Below are 18,713 nucleotides of genomic sequence, written 5' to 3' on the forward strand. Positions count from 1 at the left end.
GTTCAGTCAGTTTTTCGTGTCCAAATGCAGGGATACCACATAGATGTTCTGGTGGGAGAAAGAGAAGCCCAAAGAGAACATGCACACTCCATACAGAAATGGCCGTCGATCCCCAAAATAAAGGTTCCAGAGACCGGCCACTCTCACTGTAGCTGAAGGTGGTTGAACACAGACATGTACATAGAAGAACAGTCATGTAGAGACAGGGCCATCCATAAGGGGGAATAAAGGGGAGAGCTATTTGGGGCCCATCCATGCTCTATGAATCTGATAACCACATTTATCTTTTGATCTAAACATCATCCACGGTTCGCCAAGAAGTTGTATTATTTGGGCCACAGTATATAGCCATCTTAAAGATATAAATCCTTGTTTTATTCGGAAATAAAATGGATTAAAAGTGACCAAAGTAGTGGTGAAATGGGATTATAAAAACGACAAAAGTTGGAGGAATGTAGCAAAAATGCAATAAAAGGAGCAAAAATATGGCAAGAAAAATAGGTTAAAATATGGGGAGTTTGGTGTAGTTGCAGAAGAAGGGTCAAAATAAGCAAAGATGTGCTCAATTAGTTAAAAAAAACATTCTTGGTTTCTTCTGGCGACCCCAAATGGCCCCAAGGTTATGAGGCCTTACTCTAACGTGAAACCATAAAAGAACAGTAACTTACAGCCCTTCAGACAACTTATTATCTTTGAAGGAGGTCAGAGTTTCACAAAGGTACGGACAGCTTTTTTTAAAAACACACTAATGAAGCAGCTGGCGTGTTTTAATTTGTTTTGAAGAGTTTAATGTTTTAAACCGCACTATTTCACTGAATTATCTTCTGATCTGTGTGATTTGGAGCACCTTTAGTCCTGAGTATCGATATAAGGCTCAGTCGATGCTGGGAGACGATTTGAGCCCGCCTCCCCCTCATGACGTGTCCTTAGCAACACGTCCTTAGTAACGAGTCAGAGCGGGTGGAGATGTTTCAGCATTATAAATGTCTTTATTCTAATAAATAATGAGTTATACTTCAGCGTCGCCATGAAAAAATAGTCCCTACGCACAGCGCGTGTTCTGGGTGTGGGGAGGGCCGCCATTGTCTTTATGTAGTCATTGAATGCATCTTTGTAGAACCGCTCTTTGTTGACAGATAGTCATGGTAACGCAGACTAGGTTCAAAGTTGGGCAGAATCGAGTGACTGCACGAAGACTCCAGTAGGTCTAAAATCCTTAAAACAACCCGTAAACATTGACCAACAGAAGTCCTCAGTGAACTACGTTTGAGACCAAAGTGAGTTTCTTTTAATATTGTAAACTTTAAAGACTTTTCCAACCGTGTGTGTTGAGTTTGACAATGGTGCGTTCACTGGCCCTCAGACGCTTCTATGGATGAGACGGTGAAACCTCTGAGGATTCCTCCTCAGGTGTCATTATACAACGACACACATCACGTGATTGACCTGGTACAGGTAAAGCGAGCGCGCACACACAATGTAAAAACTGTTGCACATCTGATGACAGCTGTGGCTCAGTGTGTGTGTGTGTGTGTGTGTGTGTGTTCAGAGTCTGTTGTGTAGTCTTGTGTTGGAGCAGCCTGATGATCCAATATCCTTCCTGATGAAAGTGTTAAAGAAAAGCTCAGAGAACAGTAAGACCGTGCGCGTGCGCACACACACACACACACCGATTGTTCCAAATGTGTAGTCTTCTCACACAATTGTCTGTTTACTTGTCCTCCACATTTACCCTCAGAGTCACTATAACCCTCATAATTACTTTGAGTCTCAGCATACACTCATGCTTTGTCTCTGTAGATGTAGTATTTGTCGTCTCCAGTAGACAACAGAACAGTTTTACTGTCAAATCTAAACATATTGTGTGTCTTTGTTGTGTCAGCGCCCTCTGTGATAATCCTCGGTCCTCCGTCTGTTGGTAAACACACTGTGGTGAGTTTCACACAAAGATGGCTTCTTTCGTGCTCTTCCTCCATTCACAGTTTTTCTTCTTCTGTGGTGTCTCAGGCTAAGCGGCTGAGCTCTGAGCTGAAGGCCGTCCATGTGACCACGGACAGCCTGCTCGACCAATTGGATGGTGATCAGGTACGATAATGTCAGAAGCTGATCCCAGATCAGAGGGGTATTCCAGAAAGTGGGTTATGTTCAAGCTCTGAGTATGTTCGGGCTCTAATGAGGGAAACTCTGAGTATCCCATGAGGTATGTTCTTCTCTGCGTATGTCACCATGGTAACATTGTCCATGAAGTGAACCTTCTCGCTGGCAGGTTTTATCTAAGAAACCCTGGGTTTCTACCTGGCTCCGCCTACCTGAGCACAGCTTCTCAAGGAACACTTTAATTTACCTTAACACCCTTCTCTGACACACTTTAGTCACATCACACACCACAGATGTGCACTCATCGTTACTAATGTTGTGCTGCTTTATGTTTTTTTTGCAAATGGTAATTTTCTTTATAACATTGTGTATGCAAAGTCATTAGGAAAGACACTGAGAGGTTGATCTGCATTAAAACGCCTACTGACGTCTTTTGTAAAGTTCCCGGGATACAAACCTGTGGCAAAAGCAAAGGGAAAAATGTCAATTTAAATGAATACACATTTTAGGCCCGACATTGACTTTACATTGTTTAGTATTGTGATACAGATTGATGTATAGTCTCCACATATTGAAAGGTACGGTGGCGCAGAGGGTAAGGAGGTGCGTTTGAGAGCATAGGATCGGGGGTTGGAATCCAAGCTCAGACAACTCTGGCGACTACATTACATTAAAAATCAATGTAAATAACGCAACGTCAAGCGGCTGTCGCTGTCTTTATAGCCACTGTAGCAGGAAGGCTGTACACTTCTCCAGCTTATTGGGGCCAAATGAAAGTGGAACACTCCTTGAATACACCTTTTAAATTATAATAACATTTTGATTGAACTCATCGTTTAGAAACTTTGTAAGTTGAGCATTTAAACCATAAGTACAGGTGGAGCTGTCTATGATAAGTGCTGTAAACGTACAGCTGTAGAAGAAGCGATCAGCCCTCTCAGTGCAGCAGCCCTCCTAGCGATGCTGCCGCGTCTCCACAGACACATTTCATTCACACTATTTCCCGGTCGTCACGTCACTGACGCGATGAAGTGACCAAAAAGCGTGACTAATCACAGTCAATTTACGCGACTATAGTTGCTGAAGTGGCGCTTTGTGTGTGAACGCACCTTTAGAAAATCATGCTCATATTCCACAAACGCCGGCTTATTCCACCCATCAGGATGAAATAAATATTCTCTTCCGGGTGGTTGCCATGGTAGTTCGTGTTATCTTTGCTCAATTGATGATGGCTTTTTATCACGCTCGTGCATGTATGTAACCCAAGGTTTACATACTCAGGGTTGATTGACCCACTTCATACCAGCTGTAATGGAATCAGATACCCAGAGTTATCAATCGTGGGTTATGTTGATCCAGAGTTTATGGATAGACTCAGCGTTTGTTGAACCTCCTTTCTGGAATACACCTCAGGATCAGGATCAGTATCAGGATCTGCTGTGATCATGTTCTCACTCTGTTGTCAGGGCGACAATGATTTCCTGCTTCAGCTGCTCCAAAAAAGGCTGAAGGAGCCCGACTGCTTCAACACGGTCAGTTACACACACACACTCACACCCACACACACAGAGGGTTTTTGTTTTTAAGCATCATATCTGTGTGTGTGTGTGTGTGTGTGTGTGTGCGTGTGTGTGTGTGTGTGTGTGTGTGTGTGTGTGTGTGTGTGTGTGTGCGTGTGCGTGTGCGTGTGCGTGTGTGTGTTTCAGGGATGGGTACTGGAAGGTTTCCCTCAAACTCGTCTGCAGGCATTGACTCTGCAGCAGGCAGGAGTGATTCCTGCACACGTAGGTGAGCATGGGAACCACTCAGCTGTGTGTGTGTGTGCATGTGTGTGTGCGTGCATGTGTGCTTTTTGCGATAACTTCTATAATTGACCTTTCGCAAAACCCTGCCCACAAACAGTCATTGTCCAATCATACGTCCGAGCAACCGTTGTAAACAAGGTCCGACATGCTCAGAGCAGGCACAGTGGAGAAGTGGCGTGCTCATGGTTTGTACAAGTCGGATATAAGGCACCCCAAGAGTTTGGCTGGGGGCGACGACGACGACAGTAACGACTGGGGTATACAGTTATTAGCAACTATCATATTACCATATTACTATCAATATTTCAGTCGACATCCTCCTGAAGCATATAAGTCTCCCAATCTATATTAACAACAGGGGTGTAAGTTTGAGTAACTTTTTCAACTTTGTTTTGGTGGCCATGTTCTAAATCTCGTGCCTGCACTTACTCGCTTCTATCCTATGCGTATTATCTGGAGCCAAAAAGCGCGTATGTGTGAATGAAGGCGGGCTGAAGGAAAGGAGGCGGTGATGTAATTTTTTTGGGTTGTCTAGAAATAACGGAAACGGGAGTTTTCCCAACGCTTGTAAATGTCATTGAAATCCATGAAAATTATAAAGTTCACTTTTAATTTGAAACGCCTTCATTGATAAACAATATAACAGGTTGATTTAATAAGATAATTGCAGTGTGACTGAGGATCAGCCACATTCTGTCTGAGTCACAGTTAAAATCTCTCTCCTTGATCATCATCATTATCGCTGCAAAGCGTGACCGAGTTGGATGAGCTGGAGATATGAGGCAATAACGCAGCCACAGAGCTTCCTGCTTTAATACAGAGGGATGTTTTCAGTGAAACAGAACTATTGGCTTCCATAATACACAGTTTTAAATATGAATAGTTTAAAGCGACTTGAGCTGAGCCTCATTACACTATTTGTGGGAACAGTTTGTGGTCCATCCTCATCAGCATATGACAGCTTGTTTCACTCTGTAGTGGATCAAACTGTGACTTTACGTTGGACATAGTATGAAAATAGTTGAATCACTGTGACCAACGTGGACACAAGTCTGCGTCTGTCAGTTTTAATTAATCGAGTCTGGGTGGCTTCAAATGTAACTAAGTCCATATTTCTAGTGCAATATAATGTTTCACCTTATCAGGGCGCTGCACTTATTCCAGGGTTAGAAGCGCGTAAGAGGAAAAGGACAGATTTGTATGGGAACACCCACATTTCAGGGCTGCTCCACCCACAGTGCGTAACTGGGATGAAGACGAGCAGCAACTGACTTAAGTATAGGGGCAGAATAGCACACAGCCAAAAATAGGCCAGAACCAAACACTGAAGAGCTTGAGTAGCTGCGTGTCAACCAAGCAGACACAAACCACTGATATACTGTAGATGCTCCCATTACATTGTTTATCGTCTCATTTACACCGGAGTTGTTTTGCTCTGCGTGACACAGCTTTATTTCACTCGCTTATGTGCACAAACGTGAAAACCTATGTACTAACGGCAACAATAGGAGCGAAGCGGCTTGCGCTGACTTCTTTCCGAGTCTACCGAATCAGACAACATCTGCTGTTAGTGTCTGTGTGTGTGTTTGTATGTGTGGGCATGCATGTTTTGTTTATTCAGCCCGAGCATGTTAAAAGACAGAGTCCTACAGTGGAGCGTTGCGCTCCTGTTTACTTTCACACAAAAACAGCTTCATGGAAGTGACAATTTACTGTTCTACAATTTCATAAGTGCTATCACCGATTTGGGGGGAAAAACACAGAAAATGATGCCTTAGGAGTAGAATGCCGAGGCATGATCTGAGGCCGACATCGGTGATACGTATGCGTGCTATCTGGGACACACACTCAGAAGATAATCACTCCTGCACTAATAAATGTTAAATGCTAAATAAATAGTTTTATTTGTACGAATTTATGTTTTTTTATCAGATTCTACCTAAAATTGGCCGCATTGGTACAAACTATTTATCAATTCATCATGCACATGTCCCATAGAATAAACCAGGGAAATCGCACACGCTATTTTACTTTCATCCGCGAATATACTACTTTATAACACTACAGAGTACAGAGTATGTACACCTCTTTGTATATCCAACGCTCTAACACGTACTCATTTGGCCACAATTGACAACTCTACTTAAGCTCCTCATGAATACACACTTCCGATGGGCTCTGTACTAGTCTTACCAAAACCAACTACAAGCAAACCACACAAAAATTATGTTAATCATGCAAATATGTTACAGTGCCAGACAGCATTCTACAGAGGACTACTAAGAGACCAATGCTCAATACTTTATCATCATTATCATGGATACCAGATTTCAGCATATTGTGTGCCCCTGTTGCCTGGATCTGGAGGATATTGTGCAGGTATATTCCAAAAAGAGTCACAGTGAGACTTCGCCAGCCATTATAGACGAGACCAATTTAGGAAAATGACGGACATCCCTAAAAGTATACAAGAAGGGTGGGGCTTTTGCGAAAGGTCAATAAACCCTGTGTGCTCCTTCCTGCAGTGTTACTTTAGGCCTGGGTCAGAATTTTCCTGATAGCTCAACCAGCTTCTTAGAACAGATAATCTGAGAATGTTTGGTTAAGTAAAGCTAACAGTTATCAGGATAAGTTAATACGACTTCATGGAACAGGCCTGAAGTAACTGTGTGTGTGTGTGTGTGTGTGTGTGTGTGTGTGTGTGTGTGTGTGTGTGTGTGTGTGTGGTGTGTGGTGTGTGGTGTGTGGTGTGTGTGTGTGTAGTTTTCCTACAGGCTCCTGAAGACGTGCTCTTCCAAAGAGGGCATGGCCGGCTTGTGGACCCTGTAACTGGTGGTGAGTAAGGAACTGCAATTTAATAACTCTGAAAACACACAAAATGACTGAAATCTGTCTGACGACTGTGATCATATCATTAAAAAGTACATTATTAAACATGTAATAAGAAGATGATTCTATCGTCATTTGTATGAATATGAAAGCATTTTTAAACTTTTGCCTTCATATTCTGTTTAATTTTCTTTATTAAATCCCACATTAAAACTGTAGATCGAGAGAAAAGCTTGAACAGTCTGTTCCCATTGGTCCATCTTTGTATTATTTTAAATGATGAGTGTGTCTGCAGCCTGCAGCAGGTAAACCAAGCCTGCTTTTCCATGGCAACAAACCTGTTTCCTCTGTGATGAAACAAACAGTCTAGTTAGATCCTGGATTAACTGAGCCGGACTCTCAGGTTAAACCTGGAGATAAACCCTGAGCTGAGTTTGATGAAATCCCCCCCAGGAAACACAAAAACACAGAAGTTAACAAAACGTAAACTAGAAACTAAATACGACACAAATAAAGCAGCTCTGAAAACACACAGTCTCTTAATGCTCTGATTGGTCGTAATTTTAAACATGAATGTTGATCATGTGATGCTCAGATCAGATACAATCACAGGCCTGTGGCCCCGCCCTCTGCTCCAAACAATAAACGGTTGTGTTTTCACTTCCTGTCTGCAGATATTTACCATCAGACCTTCATCCAGCCAGCCAATGATGTCATCGCCGGGCGCTTGCAGGAGGGGCGGAGCCTGTCTGAGGAGGAACACCAATTGGCACTGCAGAGGTACCACACAGAGGTCACAGGTCTGATGTCAGCCTATCAGCACAGCCTGAAGGTCATCAACGCCGACCAACCACAGGAGGACGTTTACCAACAAGGTTAGAAAACAATAACACACATCAGGGAGGTATTTCAGAAAGGAGGTTCAACAAACTCTGAGACTATCCATAAACTCTGAGTTAACACTACCCCGCGATGGAAAAACCCAGGCTTTCTTACAAAAAACTACCAGCAAGCAAGTTCAGTTCACAGAGAATGTTACCGTGGTAACATACTCAGGGGCGGATTCACGAAGATCTGAAATAAAGGGTGGTAAACCAGTTGCGCCCCTAAATCTTTTGGTGACACAGTTTCCTCACCTGCTGTGAGAAATTTACTAAGATTGCAGCAATCTTTAGCGTGCGTGCAGAAGTGGTGCAGACCGCCCTATTTTAATGAGCATTTTGCTCCTTTAAGGTGGAGACGTCAGTGCGCATAAGCACACATTCAGATTTGAGAAAATGAAATTGGAGGCAGATGGACTTCTCTGTCTGCTGCACAAACATTTATTAATGTAGAAAACTAAATAAACAAAGAAAAATGGTTTTGTTTTGTTCTTTTAAACAACTTCAAAACCTAATGATATTTTCCCACTAATTTAATGTGGGTGCTCTGTCAGGTCCTGTAACTTTGCTTTGATCAGTCCATGAAAAATAGGCAGATTTAGACAGAAACCGTCTTATTCAGGGCCATTTTTAGCTTTGGTGGGGCCCTATGCAAGATGCTGTTCCGGGACCCCTATTTTGCCAAACTGCAATTGAACGATAGCTTTGATGATCTATAAACACGCCACAAATTATCACAAATCACAGGCAAAACAGGGTACAATCATGATAATCTCTCACATTAAAATGAAACATCTCAAGGTGAGTCACAAAAGCAAGAAAACTAATAAAAACGAGAAAGCAGTCGGAGAGTGCAGACCTCCACCTTGCGAGGAGTGTTCACATCACTGTAATAAAGGGGCTAAGTGCATGCAGACAACTATGACAGCGATTAAAAGATTCCTGTATCAAGACAGTGGTCCAGTTCACCTCAAAATTTTAATCACCCGTTCCTTTATCAAATTCAGCAAAGCCTGTCTTTTTGAGTTATATTGTTGCTATGACAAAACGGAAGGACTAACGGACAAACCCTTGACAGAGGTAATGATAATACTGTACAAAGGAAACAACCCTCTGTATGTCTATAAATAAAACAGATACAGAGATGTTTTATTATCATTTGCATTATTTAATTTGGATTATTAAAGCAAGAACTACATTTTTCTAGCAACACAAATTCTTAACACTCAAAACAATAAGGTAAAAACATAAATAAAAATAATGTAAAAAAGCCCTACATCAACAGAAAATAAATCAGGCTGTTGATATATTAACAATATACATTTATATATATATATATATATATATATATATATAAAACACTTCAACCCCCTCATGACCATTTTGGAATAGAAACTGAAGAAACAAAAATTGCTTTTAAAGGTACCATGTATTACGTGGAACAGACAAAAGACATTTAAATACATCAAACATTATTTTGAGTGGCATATGTACAGTGTCAAGTATGATAACTATAAAGAATATAAAGTTCCTGAGAACCCTGTTCTAAATCAAAAATATAGAACACTTAGAAAACAAATTATTCAAGGTTACAATACTAATAAAGAAAAGTCAAATAATAATTCCTTGGATCCATGGATTCTAATGTTTAATTATCCGTTTCATTCACACACAAAATAACAGTTCATTGACCCAGGCAGGGATTTAGAGTCCAGAGGTAGGTCGTGTGCGTGTGTGTGGGAGCAAAAGTTCATGTGCTATAAGAGCCTCCTACCACCCGGATTAAGCAGGATGTAGGGTTCGATGCTGGAAGACTGAGTTACAGGTTCTCCTGGATACAGTGGGCTTAATGTCTTTCAATAACCTACCATCAATTAATCAAAGTTAACCTACCTGTAGCAACAATATCCAAAAATTAAAAATGATTCTCTGATGACGCTGTAGCCTACAGCAGCTTTGGGGGACCCCAGTGGCTTTGTGGGGCCTTACGCATTTGCGTAGTCCGGAAATGGCAAGAATCGGCCCTGGTCCTGTTTGATCTGTTGATGCCATTGATCTGAGTTAATACAGCAACACAGTCTGTCAATCAATCAGCACCATTTGAAGATGATATACTGACCATCATCCAGCAGGTTTGACCTCCTGAATGTGTCACCACACTCTCATGTATACATTGTGTCATCACTGCATAAATTATGCATCTGATCAGCTGACAGTTCTAGATTTGATGAATTGGATTGCGCCCACTGGATTAATTTATTTACAAGTCCTCCTCCCATTTTTCTGCACCCCTTACAAGATCCGCCTACTTTGCATATTCATCAGAGGAAAACGCACTAAATGGAATGAGGGCTAATTCTGACGTGCTGAAGACACGCAGTCCTGATTCCCTGGAGTTTGTACTCCTTATTAGCGCGTGGAGTGACGTTTGCACACATTTTAATACCCCTAAATCTTTAGTGAATCCGCCCCTCAGAGTACAAGTTACCTCGCTTACTAGAAATGGAAACTTAAGAGTTTCCCTTATTTGAGCCCAAATAAACTCAGAGTTTGAACATAACCCATTTTGTGTTTTTTTCCTCTGTGTGTGTTCCAGTGTTGTCCTTCGTTCAGACTCGTCAGAGCTCCAGAATTCCCAGAATACTCTTGTTGGGTCCTCCAGGATCAGGAAAAAGTCTCCAGGCCCGACTGCTGTCAGAGAAATACAGGCTGGTGGATGGTACGTGTACACACACGCACGCACGCACACACACACACACACACACACACACACACACACACACACACACACACACACACACACACACACACTCACTCAGTTCTGGTTCTTTTCTCAGTGGGTTGTTCTGAGCTTCTCAGAGCTTCAGCGGCTGATGGTTCCAGTTTGGGTCAGAAGATTATTCCGTACCTGGACGAGGGTCGGGGAGGTGAGCAGCAGTGACCTGTGACCTCTGACCTCTGTTTGTGAGATTGTGTTGACACTTTGTGATTTAGTTTCAGACTCCCTGGTCTTGCAGACCCTGGAGGAGCGTCTGAGCCGGTTAGACTGCAGCTCCAGAGGATGGATCCTTCATGGGTTCCCCGAAAACCTGCAGCAGGCCCGCAGTCTGCAGGATGGCCTCTACCGACCCAACAGGTACCACAGCACCTGGTCCTGGTCCAGGTTTTGATTCTGATCCTGGTTCTGGTTCTGTGTGCAGAGTGTTCCTCCTGGAGCTGACAGATGAGGTGTGTTTGGAGAGACTCACCCTGAGAGCTGTAGATCCTGTTAGTGGACAGAGGTCAGTGATTACACCACAGCAGAACCAGTATAGCCTTTGGAACCTGATGGACAAACGTGTGCGTGTGCGCGTGTGTGTGTGTGTTGCAGCTTCCACGCTGTAACCCAACCCCCACCCACCTTTGAGGTCCAGAACAGACTGAGAACCAGAACCCAGGACAGTAGAGAGTGTGTGAGCGAGAGAGTGAGAGAGTTCCGGCTTTGCATGGACGAACTGCAGGTGCAGGCACACACACACATACACAAAACACACACTTGTCTGTCTCTGAGGGTTTATTTGTGTCTGTGTGTGTTCAGTGTGTGTTTCCAGATGTGGTTCATGTGGACGCTGATCAGGATCCTCACGCTGTGTTCGAGGCTCTGGAGAGCAGACTGACTGAGGCCTGAACACACACACACAATCACCTGATCGTTCCTCATCAGACGTGGATTGTCCTTTCAAAATAAAAGCTTTCCCACCATTTGGATGGTTGTGATGTTTTTGTGATGACAGCCTTTTCCTGTGCAGGTGCAGGTACTGCAATGCTGGCTAATGTCTTTGCGGGCTAAATCATCATGGTAACTGATCACAGCGCTGTCCGTTTATCATCCCATAGATTAATATTGGATAATGTCACGTTTTTACGAATTACATTGTTATTCGTTTGCTGACAAGCATTGGATCGGAACTGAAGCAAACAAGCAAAACCTGCACGTGCACAAACACTCACCGATGTCAACTTTAAATCTGAGCTTTAAAATGCCCTAAACTGTGAACATGACTCTTGACTCTGACCTTTCATCTTCATCTTCCTCTTCCTCCTTTCTGGTGCTGGATGCTTTAATCCAGGAGAGCTGCTCCCTGTGCTGCCTGTTGTAGCTCCCTTTCTTTTTCCTTTCTTATCCTCTCCTTTCTAGGCATTATACTGCAATTGATAAACTGGTCAATAAAAAAAAACCAACAATATAAATAAGACTGTTTGGTTATATTTCAACAAGGCACAGGGTTACTTTTTCTGCAGGCAATAGGGAATTGCCTGTTTGTCATGTATCAAATAAATTACTGGAAGTGTTAATTATGTAGCCTAATGTAAACCTACACAATAGCCTACTAAATATTCATCTTAAGTAAGTATACTGATAGATTCACATGCTGTAGGATACCAATGACAAACTTTACCGTTGGTCATCATCATGTCATATCAATTATTGGTTTTGGGTAGCGTCTAGTGGGAATGTGTGATATTCTATCGTTTATGATTCATTGTCAAAAAACATTCTCACCGGTTAGACTATACTGAATGCTTAAATCATCAAGCTTGATCTGGTTTAATTATAGAAAATCAGAAAGATATATTTATCAACCATAACTTTATGTAACTTATTGTCAAATATGAAATAAACCAGATTCATCAGCAGTAGAAACACTATTTAAGTTATTCGTGCTTTTCATGTGCTTTTTTGTTTTTTTTAGAAAATAATTTCATTTCAAGTTAGGAAAGAAATAAATTGCATACAATAACACTAATAGAGTGATCCACATGCACAAATAAAATCCATAAAATATCAGCTCATGAACTCTTTCAGTCAGCAGATATTGTAGCCTTTTTTAATGTGTCTAGTGTTGATGTATTCAGATTTATTTGTGCTTGTAAGGAACCTGTTTACACTAAGTTGTAAATTTCTTATTTTTTATAGCTTTTATTTATCGTGATTTTTATCATTACTGTAATAATACCAGAAATTATCGGGACATTTGTTTTAGTCAATATCGCCCACCCCTAGCGTCTAGCTTGTTAAGCAGGTGGCTAATTTATGCCCAGCTGTGTGGCGTTGAGACAAGCTTCTTCACAACAGAGACAAATAAATGCATTTATGTATGTGTTACCAGGTTGGTGGGCAGGGGAGGAGGTGTGTTTCAGGCTGCGGCTGTGGACTGTCTGCTGCTAGTTTGTGTTCGCTCTGGGCGTTCACGTTGACAGTGTGTTTGGGGGTGGGGTGGGGGTGTATTACTTGGGATATTATGGGAATATTAATTGGGACATTAGTATCACATGCTTTTAATCAACGAGCTCTAACAAATGATCATGTAAGCAAGTGCCACAAAAAAACAAAAAAAACGAACTTTCTAACTCCATTCTAACTGCTGCTGAACTGAACCTACAAACAACAAGAAAGCATGCATTAGCCGGACCAGGAACACACTATCCAGGCCTCTCACAAGCCAAAACCAGTGGAACCTTGCTGATTCTGAACAGTGAAACCAGCTCCAAAACTAGTGAAACACGCTAAAATCCCACCGAAATTCTGACTATGCCCAGAACCAGGTCTAGAAACAAGCTTTTCGGACACACTCTAAGCCAGAACCAGGTTATATCTGTTGCTGCTGAGCCGAGCTGTGAATTCAGCTTTGAAACCAGTGAAACCTGCTGAAAACCCAGCTAAAGGCTGACCAAGCCAGAACCACGCTTTGCTGCTACAGACTCTGTTCACCGGCCCACTCCACCACAGAGACGGACCACGGACTACGAACTCATCAGAACCCAAGGTACTCTGGATATCAAACTTTAATTGGATCTATAAGTAGTTACATTCACATAGTTCCATCGCCATACTGATCTTAGCGCACACACACACTGAAATCATACTCTTTTATTTCTTTCTTTCTTCCTTTCTTTACTAAGATTTTTACCTTTAAATTGTATATAAATGTATCCTTCGCTTAGTGAGCGTGGCACTCTTTTAGTCTTACTGTGTAAGTAGGTCTAACTCGTTTGATCAATAAATAATTATACTTTCAGAATTTGTCTGTGATTCATTTTCCAAAATAATATAGTTTGTGTTTGGAAAGTAGATATTCTTGACAAGAATTCACAGCCCTGGATGACAAGGTATTGATAACTAATTAAGTAACTTAAGACACTTTAAACTCTATCTTAAGTGGCACTCCAATGGCAAATTATGTAATATTAATAATAATTAATATTATAATTCTTATCACTCCTTGTCAAAACCTCCTTCACACCGAATAAATCCTGGAAGTTAGCGCGATAAGAGGAAATCCAGATTCGCAGTACAGGCCCTGTGTGTTCATTGGCTTCACATATACATCTAAACCTGAAGTATCACTGGCCACGTTTACATGGGAACTTTAATTCCTCTTTAAAGCACAATAAAAGTTCATTCCTCTTTAACCTGACCTTGTAAACACGTAATTCCTAATGCTAGTTTAATTACGAATTAAACCTAATTCTGAATTAGGTGGCTGCTTTATTCAGTTTTTAATTCAGAATGAAATAATTCCTCTTTCTTGTAAACAGTTAACAGCACTTAATTCCACTTTAAGTTAATTCCAGTCGTTTTGCACATGTGCGACTTGCGGTGATGACGTGCTGGGTGACGACATAATCCAACAAGTCGGCCCGAAATAGAGCTGACACTATTTAATAAGAGCCTGAAAAGACATGGATATAATGAAAAAAGGGGATGGACGGAGGCATAAGCATGTGCACATTAACACGGACAAATGGACTTATCAGAACTGGCTTCATCGGACGGGTGAAGCTTGTTCACCCACAGACTGAGTAAATGCCTCCCCATACTGCTGCATAGGCTGTAATATCACCAAGTTTATCTTTGTACCTGTTGTTAAAGCTACTATCTTTACCAGGGAGCTAATATTTATAACTGGTTATTGTTTTCCGGAGCTTTACTGGGCTTTATTTACCGGTGATTATTTTGTATCTTTCTTCCACTCCGTGGCCCAATGTGTGCTATTGTCGAGCTGCTGATTCAAAACTACAATCAAAATAAAGGTGAAAACAGTCCTCAAGTGTGGTCTTCTGTGTTACAGCCGACAATAAAAGGTTTGTTGTGTGTTTTTCCCGATAAATGTGATACGTCATGTTTGCCCCCTGTCCAATCAGAGCCTTCCCAACCCCCAGACCTAAAGCGGAATTAACTAAAGCCAAAAAAAAGACGGTTTTCCATGTAAACCTCAATTCACGATTACTATTTCCATGTAAACACGAGGCAGAACACTTTCATTCCGAATGATTTAATTAGAAACAACTAATTCCGAATTAAAAAAAACATCATGTAACCGTGGCCACTGTTACGCCCTGGTCCTCATAAGTCACACAAACCCAAGAATATCCTCTGAAATCTATGGAAGCCCGTTTCTATGGAAGCCCGTTTCCGCCACTAAAAAAAAAAAAAAATCACCAAGGAAAGTCATAATTATGAGATAGAAAGTCATAATTATGAGTTAAAAAAGTCATAATTATGAGATAGAAAGTCATAATTATGAGTTAATAAACTCATAATTATGAGAAAGAAAGTCATAATTATGAGATACAAACTGCGCATTTGCAGCAGTCTACCGATGTACGGCTTTTTAGGCACAACACTGGCCTGGGCACATGGACTACTACAAAGGAAGTAGGATCTTTCTTTTATCTTATACTGGATTTTTCAGTGGTACTGGAAATTATAGATCCTTGACTTTACTCTTCCTTGTATCTTGACGATGTGATTAATGTTCAGAGAATCGTTAAACTGTACAAAGTGGATGCAGGCCTAAAAAAACCAGGCACCAGCGTATGTCGTGTCACTAACAAAGTGCACTAAAGTTATTTATAATATTGATGATATGGATGCTAAAGTGACAGTGATTCTCTCTCCAGCGTTTGCGTTTATAGCTTATCCTCACTAGTTTAGGTGGCGTGAATACGGGTCATTTTAGTGTGGTGGGATGCAGATCTAAATAAATGTGTTTAAAGTAAACAGTCGCTCCTTTCCTTTGTGGGGAGCTGCTGCTGACTGTGCCTCAACGGGTGTTTTGCCGAAATTGGTGACCCCGTCAGATTGTGTGTCCGCAGCGTGCAGCACTTCACAACAAAAACGTGTGCGTAATTGTCAACAGCAGAGAAGTTATGTTAACAAAGGTGCCATTGGCACACTCACCGTAGGATAAAACAGTGTTGCAGTACGAGAGAGAGAGAGAGAATTATGGTCTATAATATTTATTTGTAGATTTAAAAAAATATAATCATAATATTGATCTTGATTAGAGCAATAACTGAAAATACAAAGGTCAGTCTCGGTCCCACATTAGGTGAGAGATGACTGGAAGTTATGACAACTATATAATTAGTTCTTTGCAGGAGGCACTAAATACTGTTTCATTAAACTTAATTTACAAAATAAGATTCTTTAGAATGTGTATTATCACTCGTTCATTCCATTCATTAATGTGCATTTAAGGATAAATTTGAATAATAATAAAAAAAAATGTTTTAAAATCACTGATATTTATATTTACAAAAAAGAAAGAAACAAAACTTGAAGAAAAATAAAATGTTTTATGCTTTCTCACAATCAGACAGGATGGATGAGCTCAGTGTCTATCTAAGGTCACGGCGTGTGTCTGAAGAATCCATTGAGCGAATGGAAAAGGACAAGGTCATTTTTATTCATCAATCTAATCAGAGGTAATTATAATAATGATGTAATAAGCTGTTATTTAACATGTTGTTAATGTTGAACAATTTTAATGTATTTCTTTGAGTAAATTAGAATAACTTATTCATAATTATGTTTTTTTGTGCATTGTTTGATCTTAAAATCTTAGCAGGTATTAAAACCAAGTCCAATGATGATTATACAATGATGGAATATTTTGTCATTTTAGATTGATGCCAAAGTCATACTTTACATAACGGATGAACAACTGAAAATATTTACCATCCTATGGTGACCGTGTAGCAGTTTTTGGATTCTGCCGACGGAAAGAACCACAGCAAAGCAGCCGCCGGTCAAAGATTTTTGAAAGGCTTAAGGGAAAGCTCACAAAAAACCAAATGGATAATGGGCCTGAGAAAAGCCATCAAGCTCCTGTGAACTTAAAGAATGCTCAGAAGAATGAAAGAAAAATTGAGTTGGGATGGATGCATTTCCGAGAAGGTACTGGTACATTTGTCCAGATGTGCACTAAAAGAGGCGGTGGAACACGAAAGGAAAGTGTCTCAAAGGACTGTAACAAAAAGGACCTGATGGAAAAAGCGGTTTTATTGTTTTTTCCAGGAGGTAAAAATGCAGAGGGGAGCCTCTCTGATTTTGACATTGATGTAACTGACTTTCAGCAGCATCCTCTCGATGACAATATCTCAGTTGGGGAATTATACGAAAAGGTTAAGTTACCTTTGTTACGTTTCTACTTAACCACCAAGAAGAGAGAGGCAGTTGTAAACATAATTCTAAATGAGACAAGTGAGGCAACTGTGGAAGAGCAAGAAAAGTCACACGATGAACCTGATGTCCATCACCATTCTCCAGACGCATTGGACGTTGTGTTTGTTAAAAGCAGCACATTTTTGGGAGATACATATGAGAGAAATCCCCATATAAGAGAACCTAAAGAAACTGCATTTCTCTGTTGCACACATTGACTAATATGTGATTCAAAGATGCTAGATTACTTTTATAGTTTGAATTACTTTAGAAAACAATTATTACTGGTTGCAGTATTTTTATTTTTTTATTGTGCTACCTCAAAGGGTTTTGTTGGGCCCAAAATTAAAATATACATACCGGTACTTTTTTTTCCAGCCCATCAACCAAACTCATTGAAAAGTTTTTGGTTTTGCTGATTCTGATTTCTAAGCTACCTGCTGTTTCTCTTATTGGTCATTAAAAAAAATACTTTAGAGTGTTTGAGTCCTGTGGTGTGAAACAAGGTGTCTGTATTTTTGGGGGCAACGTATTTAATTTAGTAATTTTCTTTTGCACTTTATACAATAGCTTTGTTTCAAATATGGATCGCTTTAAAGGAATTTTTCTTATGTTTTCCTGAGAAAATTTATTAATGTTTAACCTTGATCTACATCTGAATATTCAAAGCCTCACAAGTAGTAAAAACAGACACTGATGTGTAACTTGGAATCATTGGTTCACCAGTTATACATACATTTTTACCATTCAGTTGTAGATAATACAATGCAAAGCATCTTATTTTGAATGGATTATTGTGTTTTCTTTTTGAATTATGTTTTTCTCTTTGTTGTTACAAGTTATTTTAGTTAAACTGGGGTTAAAATAAAAATGTGAAGTTATATATTACCATTCTTAATTAAACATTGAACCATAACTCAAAATAAATATTTTGGCAGTTTATTCAGTACTTACATAATGTTGAAAATAGTGGAAGTACATAAAAAACTCTTCATTGCAAAATGTTTGTATGTTTCTTTGAAAATGTACAATAAAGATGTTCTCTTTCTAATCCCATGGATTTGTTTTTTTATTATAGCACTTATCTTGGCACATGGCATCATGACATGGTACACAGGTCATATACACTATTCATCCAACTCTATTTGATTGTTTATCAAATCTCTGAGTTTAATGTAGAGATTAATTGATTCATACACATCGTTTGACATATTCAGAATATGCTCGGACATCAGGTCCACACAGATATTGAACACATCACTGTCACATGGAAAATCTTTGAATGTACACTCATCAAGGCAAAGTTGCACTTTCTCCAGGTCTATGTGATGCAAAAAGTCTCTGCCTCCATAGAGGTGAGGAACTGCATGCAAAATAGAGGGACGTCCATGGGGTGATCTGGAGTTATGGACTTGACGAACTCTGTGGTTGTTCCAAGTCATTACAACCTCATTTATTTCATCCTGAAATAAACAGTAGTGGTATTAGTGTACACAAATAGTTAGGATAATGTGTGTTTTCATCATCACATTAACAAATGTAATAGTGCACCTAAGCTAGGTAGATGTAATGTATGTTATTCTTACCTGTATTTTTTGAAGATAACAAAAC

General features: G+C 40.3%; 1 protein-coding gene across 1 annotated transcript; it reads left to right on the forward strand.

Annotated features, from left to right (window-relative positions):
• The first annotated feature begins 876 nt into the window (after nucleotides 1-876).
• Nucleotides 877-11,357, forward strand: ak8 (adenylate kinase 8). The gene is made up of 15 exons (XM_028456448.1): nucleotides 877-1,277; nucleotides 1,364-1,455; nucleotides 1,550-1,634; nucleotides 1,883-1,932; nucleotides 2,008-2,085; nucleotides 3,564-3,629; nucleotides 3,804-3,885; nucleotides 6,666-6,737; nucleotides 7,406-7,606; nucleotides 10,209-10,331; nucleotides 10,450-10,539; nucleotides 10,607-10,748; nucleotides 10,813-10,893; nucleotides 10,983-11,112; nucleotides 11,190-11,357. Exons 2-15 carry the CDS (start codon nucleotides 1,372-1,374, stop codon nucleotides 11,277-11,279), a joined length of 1,374 nt encoding a protein of 457 aa, XP_028312249.1. The 5' UTR covers nucleotides 877-1,277; nucleotides 1,364-1,371; the 3' UTR covers nucleotides 11,280-11,357.
• The last annotated feature ends 7,356 nt before the right edge of the window (nucleotides 11,358-18,713 follow it).

Source organism: Gouania willdenowi, chromosome 9 (assembly GCF_900634775.1).
Source record: "Gouania willdenowi chromosome 9, fGouWil2.1, whole genome shotgun sequence".
Classification (NCBI taxonomy): domain Eukaryota; kingdom Metazoa; phylum Chordata; class Actinopteri; order Blenniiformes; family Gobiesocidae; genus Gouania; species Gouania willdenowi.